This window comes from Punica granatum, chromosome 5 (genome assembly GCF_007655135.1).
Source record: "Punica granatum isolate Tunisia-2019 chromosome 5, ASM765513v2, whole genome shotgun sequence".
In the NCBI taxonomy this organism is placed as follows: domain Eukaryota; kingdom Viridiplantae; phylum Streptophyta; class Magnoliopsida; order Myrtales; family Lythraceae; genus Punica; species Punica granatum.
Window position 1 is genome coordinate 1,090,663 of NC_045131.1, and position 13,526 is coordinate 1,104,188.

The 13,526-nt window shown below is 40.5% G+C and overlaps 2 protein-coding genes and 1 long non-coding RNA gene across 3 annotated transcripts; 1 reads left to right on the forward strand and 2 right to left on the reverse strand.

Annotated features, from left to right (window-relative positions):
• Positions 1-1,248: 1,248 nt before the first annotated feature.
• Positions 1,249-3,223, reverse strand: LOC116209578 (trishanku). The gene is made up of 7 exons (XM_031543253.1): positions 3,032-3,223; positions 2,774-2,895; positions 2,471-2,523; positions 2,281-2,344; positions 2,140-2,182; positions 1,998-2,045; positions 1,249-1,761 (listed from the first exon to the last, which is right to left on the reverse strand). The coding sequence occupies exons 1-7, from the start codon at positions 3,110-3,112 to the stop codon at positions 1,492-1,494; spliced, it is 681 nt and encodes a 226-aa protein (XP_031399113.1). The 5' UTR covers positions 3,113-3,223; the 3' UTR covers positions 1,249-1,491.
• Positions 3,224-6,921: 3,698 nt separating this feature from the next.
• On the forward strand, positions 6,922-7,803 carry LOC116209227. The gene is made up of 2 exons (XR_004157179.1): positions 6,922-7,413; positions 7,557-7,803. It is a non-coding gene; the product is annotated as an uncharacterized LOC116209227 (long non-coding RNA).
• An 853-nt stretch (positions 7,804-8,656) lies between these two features.
• On the reverse strand, positions 8,657-11,305 carry LOC116207780. The gene is made up of 6 exons (XM_031540875.1): positions 10,871-11,305; positions 10,281-10,757; positions 9,232-10,169; positions 8,992-9,130; positions 8,814-8,921; positions 8,657-8,707 (listed from the first exon to the last, which is right to left on the reverse strand). The coding sequence occupies exons 1-6, from the start codon at positions 11,303-11,305 to the stop codon at positions 8,657-8,659; spliced, it is 2,148 nt and encodes a 715-aa protein (XP_031396735.1).
• Positions 11,306-13,526: the final 2,221 nt, after the last annotated feature.

Here is a 13,526-nt window from a genome sequence, read left to right on the forward strand (position 1 = left end):
GCAAATGTGCCCGTTGTCAGGCTGAAGTCCAACCCTATCCGAATCTCGCCAGGCTTCAAGCCAAGGACTTGATCGATCGTGAACTCTGCAGACTCTTTTGCATTGCTCGGAGTTTCCCATCCCCGACTTGAGAGGTTGAAGCAATCTGAGCACTTGAAGAAGCCTCTTTTGCCGACCGTCTCTGGGGAGATGAGGCACGAGTAGTTCTTGCACTTGTATTGGTTCCACAGAATTTGTTGTGATCACTGGGCTGAGTCCAGCGAGAGCTTTCGATCGGGAATGGCTTTGTGTAGTGAGAGGGTGTTCTTGAGAAGCATCTTCTTCTCGGCAACGGGTCACAGCCACCGGCCATAAGCTTTTGAGCAAGCTCGTAATCATCTGGACACGTTCCGTGGAGCTTGTGCGTCATGAACCGGTACAGATAAGTGGCCATACGGGCACAACCCATTCCCATTGAAGGATTGATCACTTCAACTCCGAGGAAAGTTTTCTTTCCGATTGCCCTGTTTGGTTTCGGTGAGGTGTAGTTCTTAAGCTCCCCTGCTTTGAACACCCAGCTGCTGCTCGACCCTTCTCCGGCTTCACTTTCCTTGGGATCACTGGCATCCTCATCAACATGTCTCACTTCACCTATCCCAGGAAGCGAATTCTCAATTACTTGACCAGGTGAACGACTAACGGCAAGCTTATCTAGAGAGACTGCGATGCAAATAACTTGATCGGAAAATTTGGCAAATGCCTCTTCTTCGTGTCTATCAGCACGAAGCTGCTCCAGCAAGAAGCCTACTTGGGTCTGCAAATTCGATACTTGCCACCTCAAGTGATAAGGACCTACTGCACTTTGGGCTTGGGGACTGAACTGAAAGAGCAGATCTGATTGTCGCTCTCCTCAGTCACTAAGAAGAAAAGGAAGAGCAGACTGCCCCAGGAAATGCAGAAACAGGGTCCGAGTAAGCAAATCAAATGTCTCCTCTGCCGAATGCTATATCTTCTCTTCTTCATGTTAGTCGCCCTTACTCTCCGAACTTATTATCCTGACTTCATCTTTTCTTTAGATGCAAAGAAAACTCAGATTTGTCAGTTGTCTAGTCTGTTTTATCTTCCCAAGGTCTTAAATTACGGATAAAAAATAGATGATCTTTACCGCCGATCATGTTTCTTGAAGGGAAAGGTCCTTGATCCCCGATAAGTTCGCCATAGCAATTAATGCTTCAGAAATCTAAGGAAACTAATAGATAATTAGAGCTGTTGAAAAACCAACTCAACAAAGTAATATATTCCATTGTTTCTATGAACATACACAGAAAATGGATGCGCATTACTAAAATCTCAAAACTTTCGCCGTTCATCAGGAGACTATTGTCAAATACTTCCATGGTCTTTCTCCTGTGAAGGTGTCATTACAATCATCTCCATCCTCTCTACGGATCTTGCTGATAAAGACCCGTTAAATGACTATAAAATGTCAAACCGAGGCTATACTACAATAAACTACTTCTTGTCTTCCTCACTACCATCCCCTTCTTCATCATCATTATCATCATCATTGTCGTCTTCCTCTTCCTCCTCTTCAGCTTCATCTCCATCTTCTTCCTCCCGGTTCTCATCTTCTTCATCCTCCTTACCATTATTGTAACCAGCACCACCACCTCCCCCTGATTTGGCATAGTCCTCAAGCGATGAGGAGGGGAATAGTTCTCCAACCTTGTTTACTTTCTCGGTGGCAGGTTTACCCGAACTATTAGATTTGCCTTTGTTCATCTGTTTGAAAAGAGAGACAAGACTAGCACATTAAGGTTATCATGGATATTAAGAACATAGTGAAGCAGAGCAACCACATAGAATTAGGAATTACTATTCCGAAGTACTCATCATGCTAATTCATAGGCATGAAGGATTCCAGAAATTCAAGCTGAAAGACAGAAGTGAACAAGCTGAACCGAGAAGAATTTGGAACTGGAAGAAATCTCTCATTTTATTTACAGAGAGAGACTTACAGCACGTAGTAGAGTTCTCCTGTCCCTTTCTCGAGCATTCTTGATTGCCTACATGAAAGCTAGCTATCAGAGTCAAAGGCAAAATTAGTTGTAATCTTCACTTGAAACTGAAAGATTTGATTAAAAAAAATTCGCAACCGACCTCCTCAAGCATTTTCTGTTCCACCTCCAATTCAGAAGAGTCTCTGCAAGATTAAAAGAGCAAAAGACTATTCAGAAAAGATAATTAACACTCTAAAGGCACAACTATAGGCCGGTCTTTGACATGAATCTAATCAAGCACCTTCCCACTACAGAACCGACATGGCAACGGCACTTTGCACATACATTTTGGTCCTTAGCACAACCTGCAAAAAGTTAAAATCACTACACAACATAAGAATCATCAGAGTCTGGCAAGTTTCAGCAGAAAAAAATTCAATTTCTTCACTACCCTCCCCAGCTTAGCAGCAGAGATATATTGAGGTACTAACCCCTGCAGAGGTTGTGGTAAGCTTGACGAACATTCCTCTTCGAGCAAACCTGGCTGCAACGTTAAGAAGATAACTTATCAATAAAATCAATCTAAACCCAACGAATAGACGTGTACATATAATCGTCACGAATATCCATTCCAATTAACTTCTTTGACATGGATATAAAAATTCCATTTACTATACTTTCTCCATAATAAAAAAGACAGTTCTTCTGCAGGATCAAAAATTCATGTCAAGGTGGCAAATTTATAAGTCAAAAACGACAAAACGATGATGGAAAGGGGAAGGGAAGAAGTGTACCACTTAGCGGGTTCAGCGAGGGGTTTGTATTTCCCATAACGACGTTTCCATTCGATCTGCTCTTTACAGCGGAGGCACACTCCCGTTATCTCCGACAGCGGCCTCAGCCTCCCCCCGACCTCCTGTAAACACAGAAATCCTTCATCTGGATCAGTCTTATTTAGCTTCAATCTCGCGAACGTGGCGTCAAAATGAGACCTTTTCAGTACAACATTGAACGAACAAAGACACGGCAGCGACATTGAATCCCTTCGTTACCGTTTCGTTGATCTTGCGGCCGGCGTTCGGTTTCCAGGCGTACTGGTTCTGGTGCTTAGGCGGCCCGCGGCGGGTGCTCATTCTTCGGCGGCCCTACCTCCGTCAGCGGGTGCAGCGGCGGGGGACAGTATAGGCGGCTGGTAGGAGCTTTCCCAGGAAGTACTTTGCGCTTGCCGGTGTCACTGTTTTGGGGTGAACCAATAGGCTGCGCGTTTGCATTGCCGCCATCGTTGGGACTGTTATTGTGGGCTGAGCCCAGCCCAATTTTGGTAGAATTAGAAAATTTTGAGGCCCATTGATATTGGGCCTGGTCCATATTAGAGCAAATAGAAGTTCTCTTGCCGCCCTTCCGGGACCTCAGTTCCGTAGTAAAATGGCACCGTCACTAGGCTATCCTTACCTAGAACGACGAGGTATGAGGTGGTCGGCAAAATAGACAAATTAGGTCATGTAATTTTTCTATGAACAAATAACGTCATGTGATTCACTTCGTGAAATATCATGGAACTGTTAGTTTTTTTATCACTTTTGGTCATCAAATTTTTCTTTTTGTCATTATTACTCTCAAACTTTCAACTTTTTTACAATTTGATCTTAAAATTCGAAAAGAAAAAAAATCAATAAAAAAAGGAGGGTGGAAGGGGCTTGGGTTGCCGGTCGGCGACCCTGACCCCACCACCGGGGTTGCCGACACCTACTGAGGACACTGAAAACCTTGAGGGTGGGGTTGGGGTCGCCGATTAATAGCCTTAGCCCTCAAATCTACTGGATTGATTAGGATCTCAAGTTTGAGATCCCGATAGATTCGGAGAGGAAAGGGGGAGGGGGCGCTAATTTGCAGCCCCGACCCTACCTCTATGATATATGGCATTCTCTGTGAGTGCATGCAACCTCGGTGGTGGGATCAAGGTCGCTAACTGACGGCCTCGGCCCCTTCCCCTTTTTTTCCTCGAACTTTTGGACCAAATTGAAGAAAAGTTAAAAATTTGAGGGTAATAATAAATAAATAAATAAAGAGAAAAGTTTGAGAATTAAAGGTGACGAAAAAATTAATTTTGAGGTCTGGTATGTCTCATGAAATAAATCATAAGGTGTTATTTATTCTTAAAAATATAACAGGATCTAAATGATTCCCTTTACACAAAAAAAAAAAAAAACTCCTTCTAGGTTTCACGGGCCTGCCCTTTTACCTATGTTATTATTATTATTATTTATTTTTTTTATCATTCTCCTTTTGTCATTTTTTGAGGATAATATTAATTAATTGATTATCGTGACGTCTCTTCCTTCTCTCCCAGATAATCAATCATCTTTGTACTGCGAGAGCAAGGACAAGCACGTGAATTACTGGAGACCCCATCCCATCTGGATTTCACAGCTTAGCCACCCCCTGAGGATATATATGATCGCTTTGGTTTAGCTCCATTCCATGTGCTCTCGCTTACAATTATCTGCGCGTTGACTTCCCTGATCCTCACAAATTAAACAGTGAAGCTATAGAAATGGCGAAGGGATGCCTGTTCGGGGCCAGGCCAGGTTTCCAGCAGTTTCTCGCATTAGCAGCAGCAGCGCTGGTATTGTTACTTCTGTCGATGCCGGTCCCAGGAGCTGCAGAGCAGCAAAGGTCGTCGACGATCATGGGCAACACCTCTTTGTGCAGTGGCATGGATGTCGATGGAGAAGATGGTAGCTGCGCCCTCGCGATCGCTCAGGCACAGCCCGAGTTGGAGGGGTTCGAGATGGCTGCAGACCTGGGCATGGGAGTCCTCCGCCGCTCATTGGCAGGGACCTTAGACATTGGAAAAGTGACCATACGCACCCCGATTCCAAATAAAGCTGCGTGCGACCGCGTGAAGAATGGCAATCGCTACTCATGTACTACCGATGCCAATTTAAAAGCTGTCCCGTGTTATCAGTTCAACCGCGAGTGCCGTCCACATATATGATCCGTTTTCTAATCTTATATATGTGTGTGTGTGTGTGTCCTATTCCCCCTTAATTATGGCCTATATATGATAAGTACAACTTTCACGTCTTTAGATTTTAGCTTTGCTCTGCGTTGCTGATGGTTAATTATCATGTAGGGGATCACAACTCGCGGGTGTGTGTGTGTGGTGATACTCCTATATTAATTTGCAAGTCATTTGATTACCCCAGCTCGTTAATTTATTCTTCGAATAATTGCACTCGGGAAAGACATCATCGGAAGAAGAGGGCAGTAGCATCGCAATCAAGTGGACGGATCATATATGACTGCGAGCTCAAAGTTTACGCGCACCCGATGCCGAGATCATCTCCCAGCAGTCGCTGACAGATAGCTCCTCCAAAACCACTGGCATATGCCATGTTCAATCGCGAAAACCTCTGCCATTAGTAGTTGTACCATTGTGTTGTGTCCCATTGATAAACTTTGCGTCCTGGCCTAGTATAGCCAATCGTAGTGATTCAGTGGATTAAACTCGAGAGACTTAACTGTACATGCAGTTGGGTTCCCACGCCTTCCTAATAATCTTGTGCCCACGTATGATTGTATTTAATTTCCTTGCATATCTGTTCCAAGAACCATAATTAGAAGTTGTTACTAGCTAGCTTACCATGCTACATGATGCAACTGTTGCATCAATAACATTTTTTATATGTCTTGTGATATAATTTTACGTGGTATCACTGTTGCACACGATGTCTTCTCGTACTTGTTTACTCCATTATTAATTACTGTGCTTCAGCATCCACCGAACCAATTCTGTAAAAACATTTCACAGTCTCCATCCCCCCACAAGGTTAATTTGATCTTCGTCGTCTTAAATGTCTGATTTAGGAAGGAGGAGAATAGTCAAACGCCATAGGAAAGTGATCGTCAAAAAGTTGCAGAAGGTAATTTAAGTCTCTAGAGGCCAACTGCTGAAGCACATGCATGTCAATTGAATTAGTGTCTCAACTGGACAAATTGTTAGCTTTGAACGCGAAAGCCATCCACTGCTTATACTATGAGAAGTTTATCAATTGCAGATGATAAATAAAAAGACACGGTCTTCAAATTTAGTTGCTCATCTAGCAATACGTCAATTATTCTATCAAATTATAACAGTAACGGCTAATGTGGAGTTAACGATGTTACATGGCACAATATGATTGGAATAGTAGACTCAATAAGATCTTATTTAATTAAAAAATTAAAAGGAAAGAAAGGGGATTCAACTTAATAAAAAGAAAGGGGGAGGGAACCGACAGTGATTATTACGTCGGTGACTACCATCTCCTAATTGGGATCGCTGGCGATAGCAGGACCCCAATTATGTGGGTGGTGAAAGTTGTGTCTTTCTGTGTTATTTCTTAAGGATCGTGCTATAAAAAAGATAAAAAACGTATGTTTCTGTACTATTTTTAAAAGATTCTGCTATATTAAAAAAATATAAATATCATACATTTTTATATTATTGTCTAAAAGTCGGACTTTATTTTTTTAAAAAAGTACGCGTATTGTTTTTTTAATTAACCCATTAATTATTCAGGTGTCTCTTTCTTGTCTCTCTATTCTCACTAGACAATGTCGTACAGTAATTAATGTTAATGTGGGAGCAAGCAAAGCAAGCACATGAGGAGTAGCCTAGTGTAGCCCAGTAGGGCCATGCAGTACAGTTGCTGAATTATTGGATGCCCCATCCCATCTGGTTTCATAACTAGCCACCCATTGTGGCGTGGATGATATACATGATAGCTTGGCCTGATTCCGTTTGCTCTCGCACCAATTCTATAATCTATACCTATATCTATAATATTAAGCTAAAGAAGAGTAGTCACAAGCCACTCGATGATAGTCTTCAAGAAAAATATTTAAAATACCCACACTATTCTTTCTTTATAATTAAAAATAGGAAAAATAACCCCATATAACACAATTTTTACCTTATTTTCACTTCCTAGCACGTTTTTAAAAGTTGGCACGGTCTAGCACGAATCATCATTTTATTTCCGAATCTAGCATACCGTTAAACTCCGTTTAAAAACCCTACTAATGCCGTCAAACTAACTGACGGCGGGTCTTCTTCTTCTTCCTCCTCCTGTTACTCCTTCACGACTCTGCTTCTCGGCTCCTCCCGTTCTACCGATTTCCTCCTCCCGCAGCCCTTTCCAACTCCTTTCCTTGGCAATCTTCGCCACCGCCTCTTCTCCCCTACTCGCAGGGAGTCTCCTTCTTATTCTCTTTTCTTTCCTTCTATTTCTCCATTATCTAAGCTTGTGATTTGGGATGGTCATCTCATGTTTGCATATGTTGCATCTTCTGAGCTTCCACTGGGCAAGCCCTGCAGGTGTTGAATGGGACTCAGTTAGGTGGACAGAGCATACGACTTTCATGGGGCCGCTGTCCCTCGAACAAGCAGGTTTTGAGAAATTTTTCGATCTCCATTAACATGCGAATTTAGCTGTTGTACAGATGCCCAACGATTCATGCACATCTGTTATGTTGTTCTCGCTGTAAGCATCCTTGTCTTTCATTTAATGAGTCGGCTTTTCTTTGGTGCAGTAATGGTTCTAAGACGAAATCTGAGCTGGAGCTAGATAATTTGCAGGCATATCTTGGTGGCTGTATCTGTGAAGAGTCGAAATTAGTAGTTGCTAGCAGTGACCTTGTTGTATCCTCTTAGAGGATTCTCTGTTACATGTTAGTGAACATCCTTGTGTCGTGTGAATGCGTGCTGCAGGCAGGCACTGCTGTGTGTAATCTGATGAATTTGAGCTTTAGACTTGTCGCGAATGAGGTTTTGCTTTGATATTGCCTTTATCTTTTGCACTATGTGGCAAAGACCAATACTGATAGTTTAGCCGGAATGGATCTGAAAGGTCATCTGCAGCAATGAACTGCGTAATCGATTTCATACTGATTCGTCACATCCGCCAAAATAATAATGTTTCCAGCTTTACTATCAAATAGTCGTTTGATGAGGAAATGTTTCCATACGAGATGACAGACTTGAAACATGAAAGGCTGGAATTATGAACAATGCATACATGATAATAAGAACACTGGAGTCACAACTACAGAGGCTAGCAACTCCCAAAACTTTTTACCTGCTTATTGTCTCTGAATTTCGGGAAGGTAGCTTGGAAGACCTAATCACATTAGACCTTTATTCAAAGTAATCCAAAAGACACAAAGGTTGAACTTTCCATATATATCTAAACCCGTCCATTTGAGCTTTCAATTGCAATGGCAGTCACTAATTGAAAGAAGAAAAAGACAAATAGCGACAATAAGAACCAGAAACTGAAGGAGCATTTACAAGTAAGAAATGTGGTAACACCCATCAACAAGATTCCCCAAGACTAAATATCCTAATCAATAACTACAAAAAGAGCAAAAAAGTCCATCATCAACCATGAAAGAGCCTACATAAAAAACTACTAGCTCCAAGTTCAATTCTTCTTCTTCTTCTTCTTCTCGAATCTTCCATCATCAGATTGGGCTATGCCACTACTCTGCTGACACCCATATTCTTGTCTAGCACCAAATGCTTTTAGTTGAGCCCTTGTTATGGGTCTCAGTTGTTGTTGCACTTGCCCTTGTTGCTTCTGTTGTTGCCCTTGCAGATGAGGATATGGTTGGGTCTGAGTTATAGCAGTGAACTACCCTCCATACTCGCCGATATAAGAGATCCTCACTGGTTGATCAGGCATCTAAGGATAACATACGCCCACATCATTAAATTGTACAAAGTTGTTCAACCTATAGTCAAATAATAATTGACAATTTTTGAATGACTTACACAAACATACGTATTGCCATTATCTGCAGTAAGGACTCCACAACCTTTCCACAACCTTTCTTAGCTAGAGCAATTTCTTTAGATATTTGTGCCTTAAGAGTTGGTGCAATTTGTTTCCTTTTTGCCTGCAAATAGAATGAATGATTACAGTGAAAGTCGTATAGAATTCATTAACATAAGATATACCTAACTTGCCTGTAACTTTGGTGGTCTAATATCAGAAACACAACCAGGTCTAGCAGAAGGAACCTCTGGTACAACAGGACGTTGTTGGTCTTGTGTAATCACCTCGTCCATAGAATGTTGACTCATGTCTCCTGGCTCAATATTGCTCCTTTTTATAACAAGTCCAACATGCAGGAATGCATTCAGGCTTAAAAAAATCATAAAATGAATATATTCCACCAATATAACCTAGTAATACCAAAAACTCACCTGAGTTGTGAAAGATTCAGCTTGGCTATCTTTTTTTTTCTACCTCTCCTTTTATGAGTTGTGGAAAGTTTAGCTTGGTTATTTTCTTTCTTGTTGCTTCTTTTTCTTGTAAGTTCTTTTTCACTGGCATCTTTGTTTCGAGAATTCTTTGGCCTTCCTGGCATTTTTCTCACTTGTGGAGGCAACGCTGGTGGATCTTGTACTTTAGCCCACAAGTTCTTACCATTTGGGGGTTCAAGTGGTTGTTCATATGCTTTCAAGTACATCTCTCTTTTAAAGTACTCATGCACATACTTCTGAGGTTCTTCTCTGTTCCAATAAACAATGCAACCCATTGCGTGTAGACAAGGAATGCCATTGAGGTTCCACCTTCTACAAGTACATGTCATTCTCTTTAAATCAACTACATAACCTTCCCCAAGATCAGCAACCTGAAATTTTGATTCTCCAACATATACAATGGTGCAACGCCAACTTAGTTCCCTAGCCTCCTCAACTTTCTTTTTCACCCTTGGGCATAACTCATCAGTAGACCCAATCACCAATTGCTTCTTCTCAGCCATCATTTTCATCAATCTAGTTCTAATATCTTCCAACATATCTATCAATGGTTTAGCCCTTGCTTGCAAAATATAGGCATTAAAGCACTCACATATGTTGTTGTGAACAATTTCACATTTATTCCATTCACTAATAAAAGCTCTACAAAACTTCTGAGGACCTACCTGCATAAACTGATCACATGCCTTCACTGATACTGCTCTCATCTCTTCCATTATCCTGAAAAATTCAACCTCAGTTGTGCACATGACTGCTCTCCAGAAAAGGGACTTCAGAGCCACACCGCCATTATTTTTTTTCCAATTAGCATAAATATGTCGAGCACAGTTTCTATGCTCTACATGAGGTAGAAGTACCTTTACTGCCTTCTCAAGCCCCTGCACAATTTTAAAAAGAAGAAGAAGAAGAAGAAGAAAGTAAGTCACTAAATATATGGTTATATGGCAATTGAACTAAAAGGAACTAGCAATTTATATAGAAATGATTACTTTTTGCTGATCACTGATGATTGTCCACCTATATCCATCCTTAATTCCCAAATCTTTCATTAAAAGATCAAGAAACCATCTCCAGGAATTCTCATTCTCTCCTTCCACCACTGCCCATGCAAATGGGAACATTTGATTGTTCCCGTCTCTACCTACAGCACTTAACAGTTGGCCCCCTAACTTAGATTTTAGAAAACAGCCATCCAACCCGATTACTGATCTACAGCCCTCTAAAAATCCCTTTCTCAAGCTATCAAAACATACATAGAACCTCTTAAATCTGACTGCACCATCAGGACTCCCTCTATCGAGCACAACCTCAAATGTGCTCGTTCTATTCACTTTTTTCAACTCAGCTATGTAAGAGGGCAGCAAGTTATAATGCTCTTCTAAAGTCCCAAGAATCTTTTTACATGCCAGAGATCTAGCTTTGTAACATGTAGTCTTAGTAACGGTGATTCCTAATTGCACATTCACCTATCGCATAAAATCTGGAATTCCCTATTCAGATCAACTCGAAACTTTTCCAAGAAGTGACTTGCTAACCACTTATAGGTTGCTTGGCTGTTCTTTGAAGCTCGGGAACAAACGTGATTCCCCTCGAGTTTCTTCACAGCAAAGCCTTCTTTCTTAAAAGTCCAACTACCATAGATTCTCCATGCGCATTCTTTATTCTTGCAAGTAGCCTCAATCTTCTTATCGCCTGTCCTTTTCCAGAGTATGTTAAACCCTTGGAAAATGGCATAGCCTTGCACGACTTTCTTGAACTGATCAGGGCCCTCAAATATCAAATTCTTTGAAAACTCGACCTCATTAATGGGTGTGTTGGGATTAAAAGTTATGTACCTTTTCTTCCCCCTTTTCCTTTTCTTCCGTCCTTCATCTCCACTATTGTTATGAGTGACCACCTCATTGTCTGAATCAACATAATCACTGAAATATTCAGTATCAGTTCCCTCTTCAGTCCAGTCATCATCATTACCAGCATCAATGTTACATGCTCTCATCATCTTGGCAAGAACCATTTCTTCATTATCTTATTCACTACCTAAGTTACTCAAGCCATCATCATTAGTTGCGCTTCCATCATCATCATGATCTGAACTAGCATGCTGAGAAGGATTATATTCATATTTATCATCATCGTCATCCTCTGCTCCATCATCTTCTCTATAAGTTTCGGCTTTTTTGTCAGCTTCAACATATATATCCACTATTTCATGTTTCATCCCATACTCAACCATCTTCCATACTTCAATATCAGTGTTCATGTCACACAACCCAATAACCAAACTAGTATTAGGGATCAAATACCATATCCTTTTTGGTTCCTTATACCCAAATTCACCAAGTATACTCCTTAACTCAACCCAAGACACCTTATCAACGTCCACAGAATAAATGGTAGATGAACCCCCAATGTACTTAACTTGTGGCCTAAACTCCATATATCCTTCATGGTGTAGTCTCAAACCAAACTCAGTTCGAACCCTACAATAGCCAGAGCATGTAAAAATTATCAACACAAATTTATTGTCATAAAATAATCGTACAAGATAAAATTAAAAAAAAATCATCAGCTAGCAGCGTGACAATCTTTCTAACGGTGCAATATTATTCCTACAATAGAGTAGTCGATGCTCAATCACCAAAGCCTGTGGATATTCCTATTGAAGGTCCAAGTTTTAGCATGAAATTGCATGATGGTGACATTTCTTGGCATCGTGACACTGAAGAAATACTACTGAAGGAAACTCTAGCAGTTTACCTACATGACTGTAGGTACTGCCCACAACAATTAAAGCAAAAAATTGTGAATTCTGAGCAACTTTCTCTTGACCTCAGCATATTGTTATCATCAACGATTCAAAATGCTCAAAGAAGCTGAAGTAATTAGTGAAGATAACACTAAAGTAATCAGTTGTGAAATAATTGAAGTAACTGAATGTTTTAACTTACATTGTTTAACTTTGATTTCAGTAAATAAATGAATAAATCGACAACTTCAAGCACGCAATTTAAGGCCACCTGCATAGAAAGGGAATAATCTAAGTCAATTTGTCTTCTTCGATGCAGTAAAGAAGTAGGGCCCTAACGCAATAAAGAAACGGGGAAAATCGCATATAATAACAGTAAAAGAACAAGGGAACTTACTAAAAAAGCAATCAAACAAAAAAGCAAGTCCAGTTGGGACCATCACATATTCCCTCTCTCGCAATTAAACAGAAAAGTCAGTCGGGACCGCTACTTATTCCCTCTTTCTCAAACAATCAACGGATGAATTTCGAAACACCAACCACCAACCCAAACAAGAAACGATTGCGATAGAAACCTGCTTCCTTTCCCTCAATCAGAGAAACTAAAAAGGATTTATCCTCATGAAATTGCTCTTCAATTATTCTAGGGTTTTGTTATGGAGAAATCGAAGGAAAGAAAAGAGGATGAGAAGGAGACTCCTTACGATTAGGGGAGAAGAGGCGGTGGCGAGATTGCCGAGGAAAGGAGTTGGAGAGGGCTGCGGGAGGAGGAAATCGGTGGAACGGGAGGAGCCGAGAAGCACGGTCGTGAAGGAGAAGCAGGAGGAGGAGGAAGAAGAAGACCCACCGTCAGTTTAGTTTGACGGCGTTAGAAAACGTTAGTAGGGTTTTTAAACAGAGTTTAACGGTGTGCTAAAACCGGGAATAAAATGGTGATTCGTACTAAACCGTGCCAACTTTTAAAAACATGCTAGGAAGTGAAAATAAGGTAACAAATGTGCTATATGGGGCTATTTTCCCTCAAAAATAAGACTTTTTTGCAATCAATCTTAGGCGTATGATTTTTTTATGAAATTCATTTATATGATTCTTACATAATCATCAAGAGAATCTAAAATGAGATTGTAAATTTACAAAACAAAAGGAATGAGACAATACGATGAAATGAAAATGATTTGCCTTACCAACATGCGGTTCGACGCTCATTTCCCTTAAATAAGGTATTGGATTCGAGTCTTGTGAATAAAAAAATTTAATATTATAGAGTTTTACCCCTTAGTGAGTCGATTAAACTTGAACTGGATTAGTCATGATTCGTTAGATTTTAAATACTGTGGTATACACAAAAAATTATTTGCCTTCATTAAAATCACAAAAAAGAGAGTAAATATTTGCCTTTATAAATTGAATTCAAGTTACTTAAATAAATGTTCAAATCTGATATGACAAAAGACAAAAACATTTAATTAAACAAATTTTCAATTTTACC

Bases quoted from the DNA above. Each gene is read 5' to 3' on its own strand.
- LOC116209578 (XM_031543253.1), bottom strand. From the start codon at position 3,112: ATGAGCACCCGCCGCGGGCCGCCTAAGCACCAGAACCAGTACGCCTGG. The intron at 2,524-2,773 runs GTACACTTCTTC...TTAACGTTGCAG, and splicing joins CTCGCTGAACCCGCTAAGTG to CCAGGTTTGCTCGAAGAGGA. The intron at 2,183-2,280 runs GTGCTTGATTAG...TTAATCTTGCAG, and splicing joins GTCGGTTCTGTAGTGGGAAG to AGACTCTTCTGAATTGGAGG.
- LOC116207780 (XM_031540875.1), bottom strand. From the start codon at position 11,305: ATGGTTCTTGCCAAGATGATGAGAGCATGTAACATTGATGCTGGTAAT. The intron at 10,758-10,870 runs GTTTGTTCCCGA...TTTATGCGATAG, and splicing joins AGAAACTCGAGGGGAATCAC to GTGAATGTGCAATTAGGAAT. The intron at 8,922-8,991 runs GCAAGTTAGGTA...TTCTATTTGCAG, and splicing joins TTAGACCACCAAAGTTACAG to GCAAAAAGGAAACAAATTGC.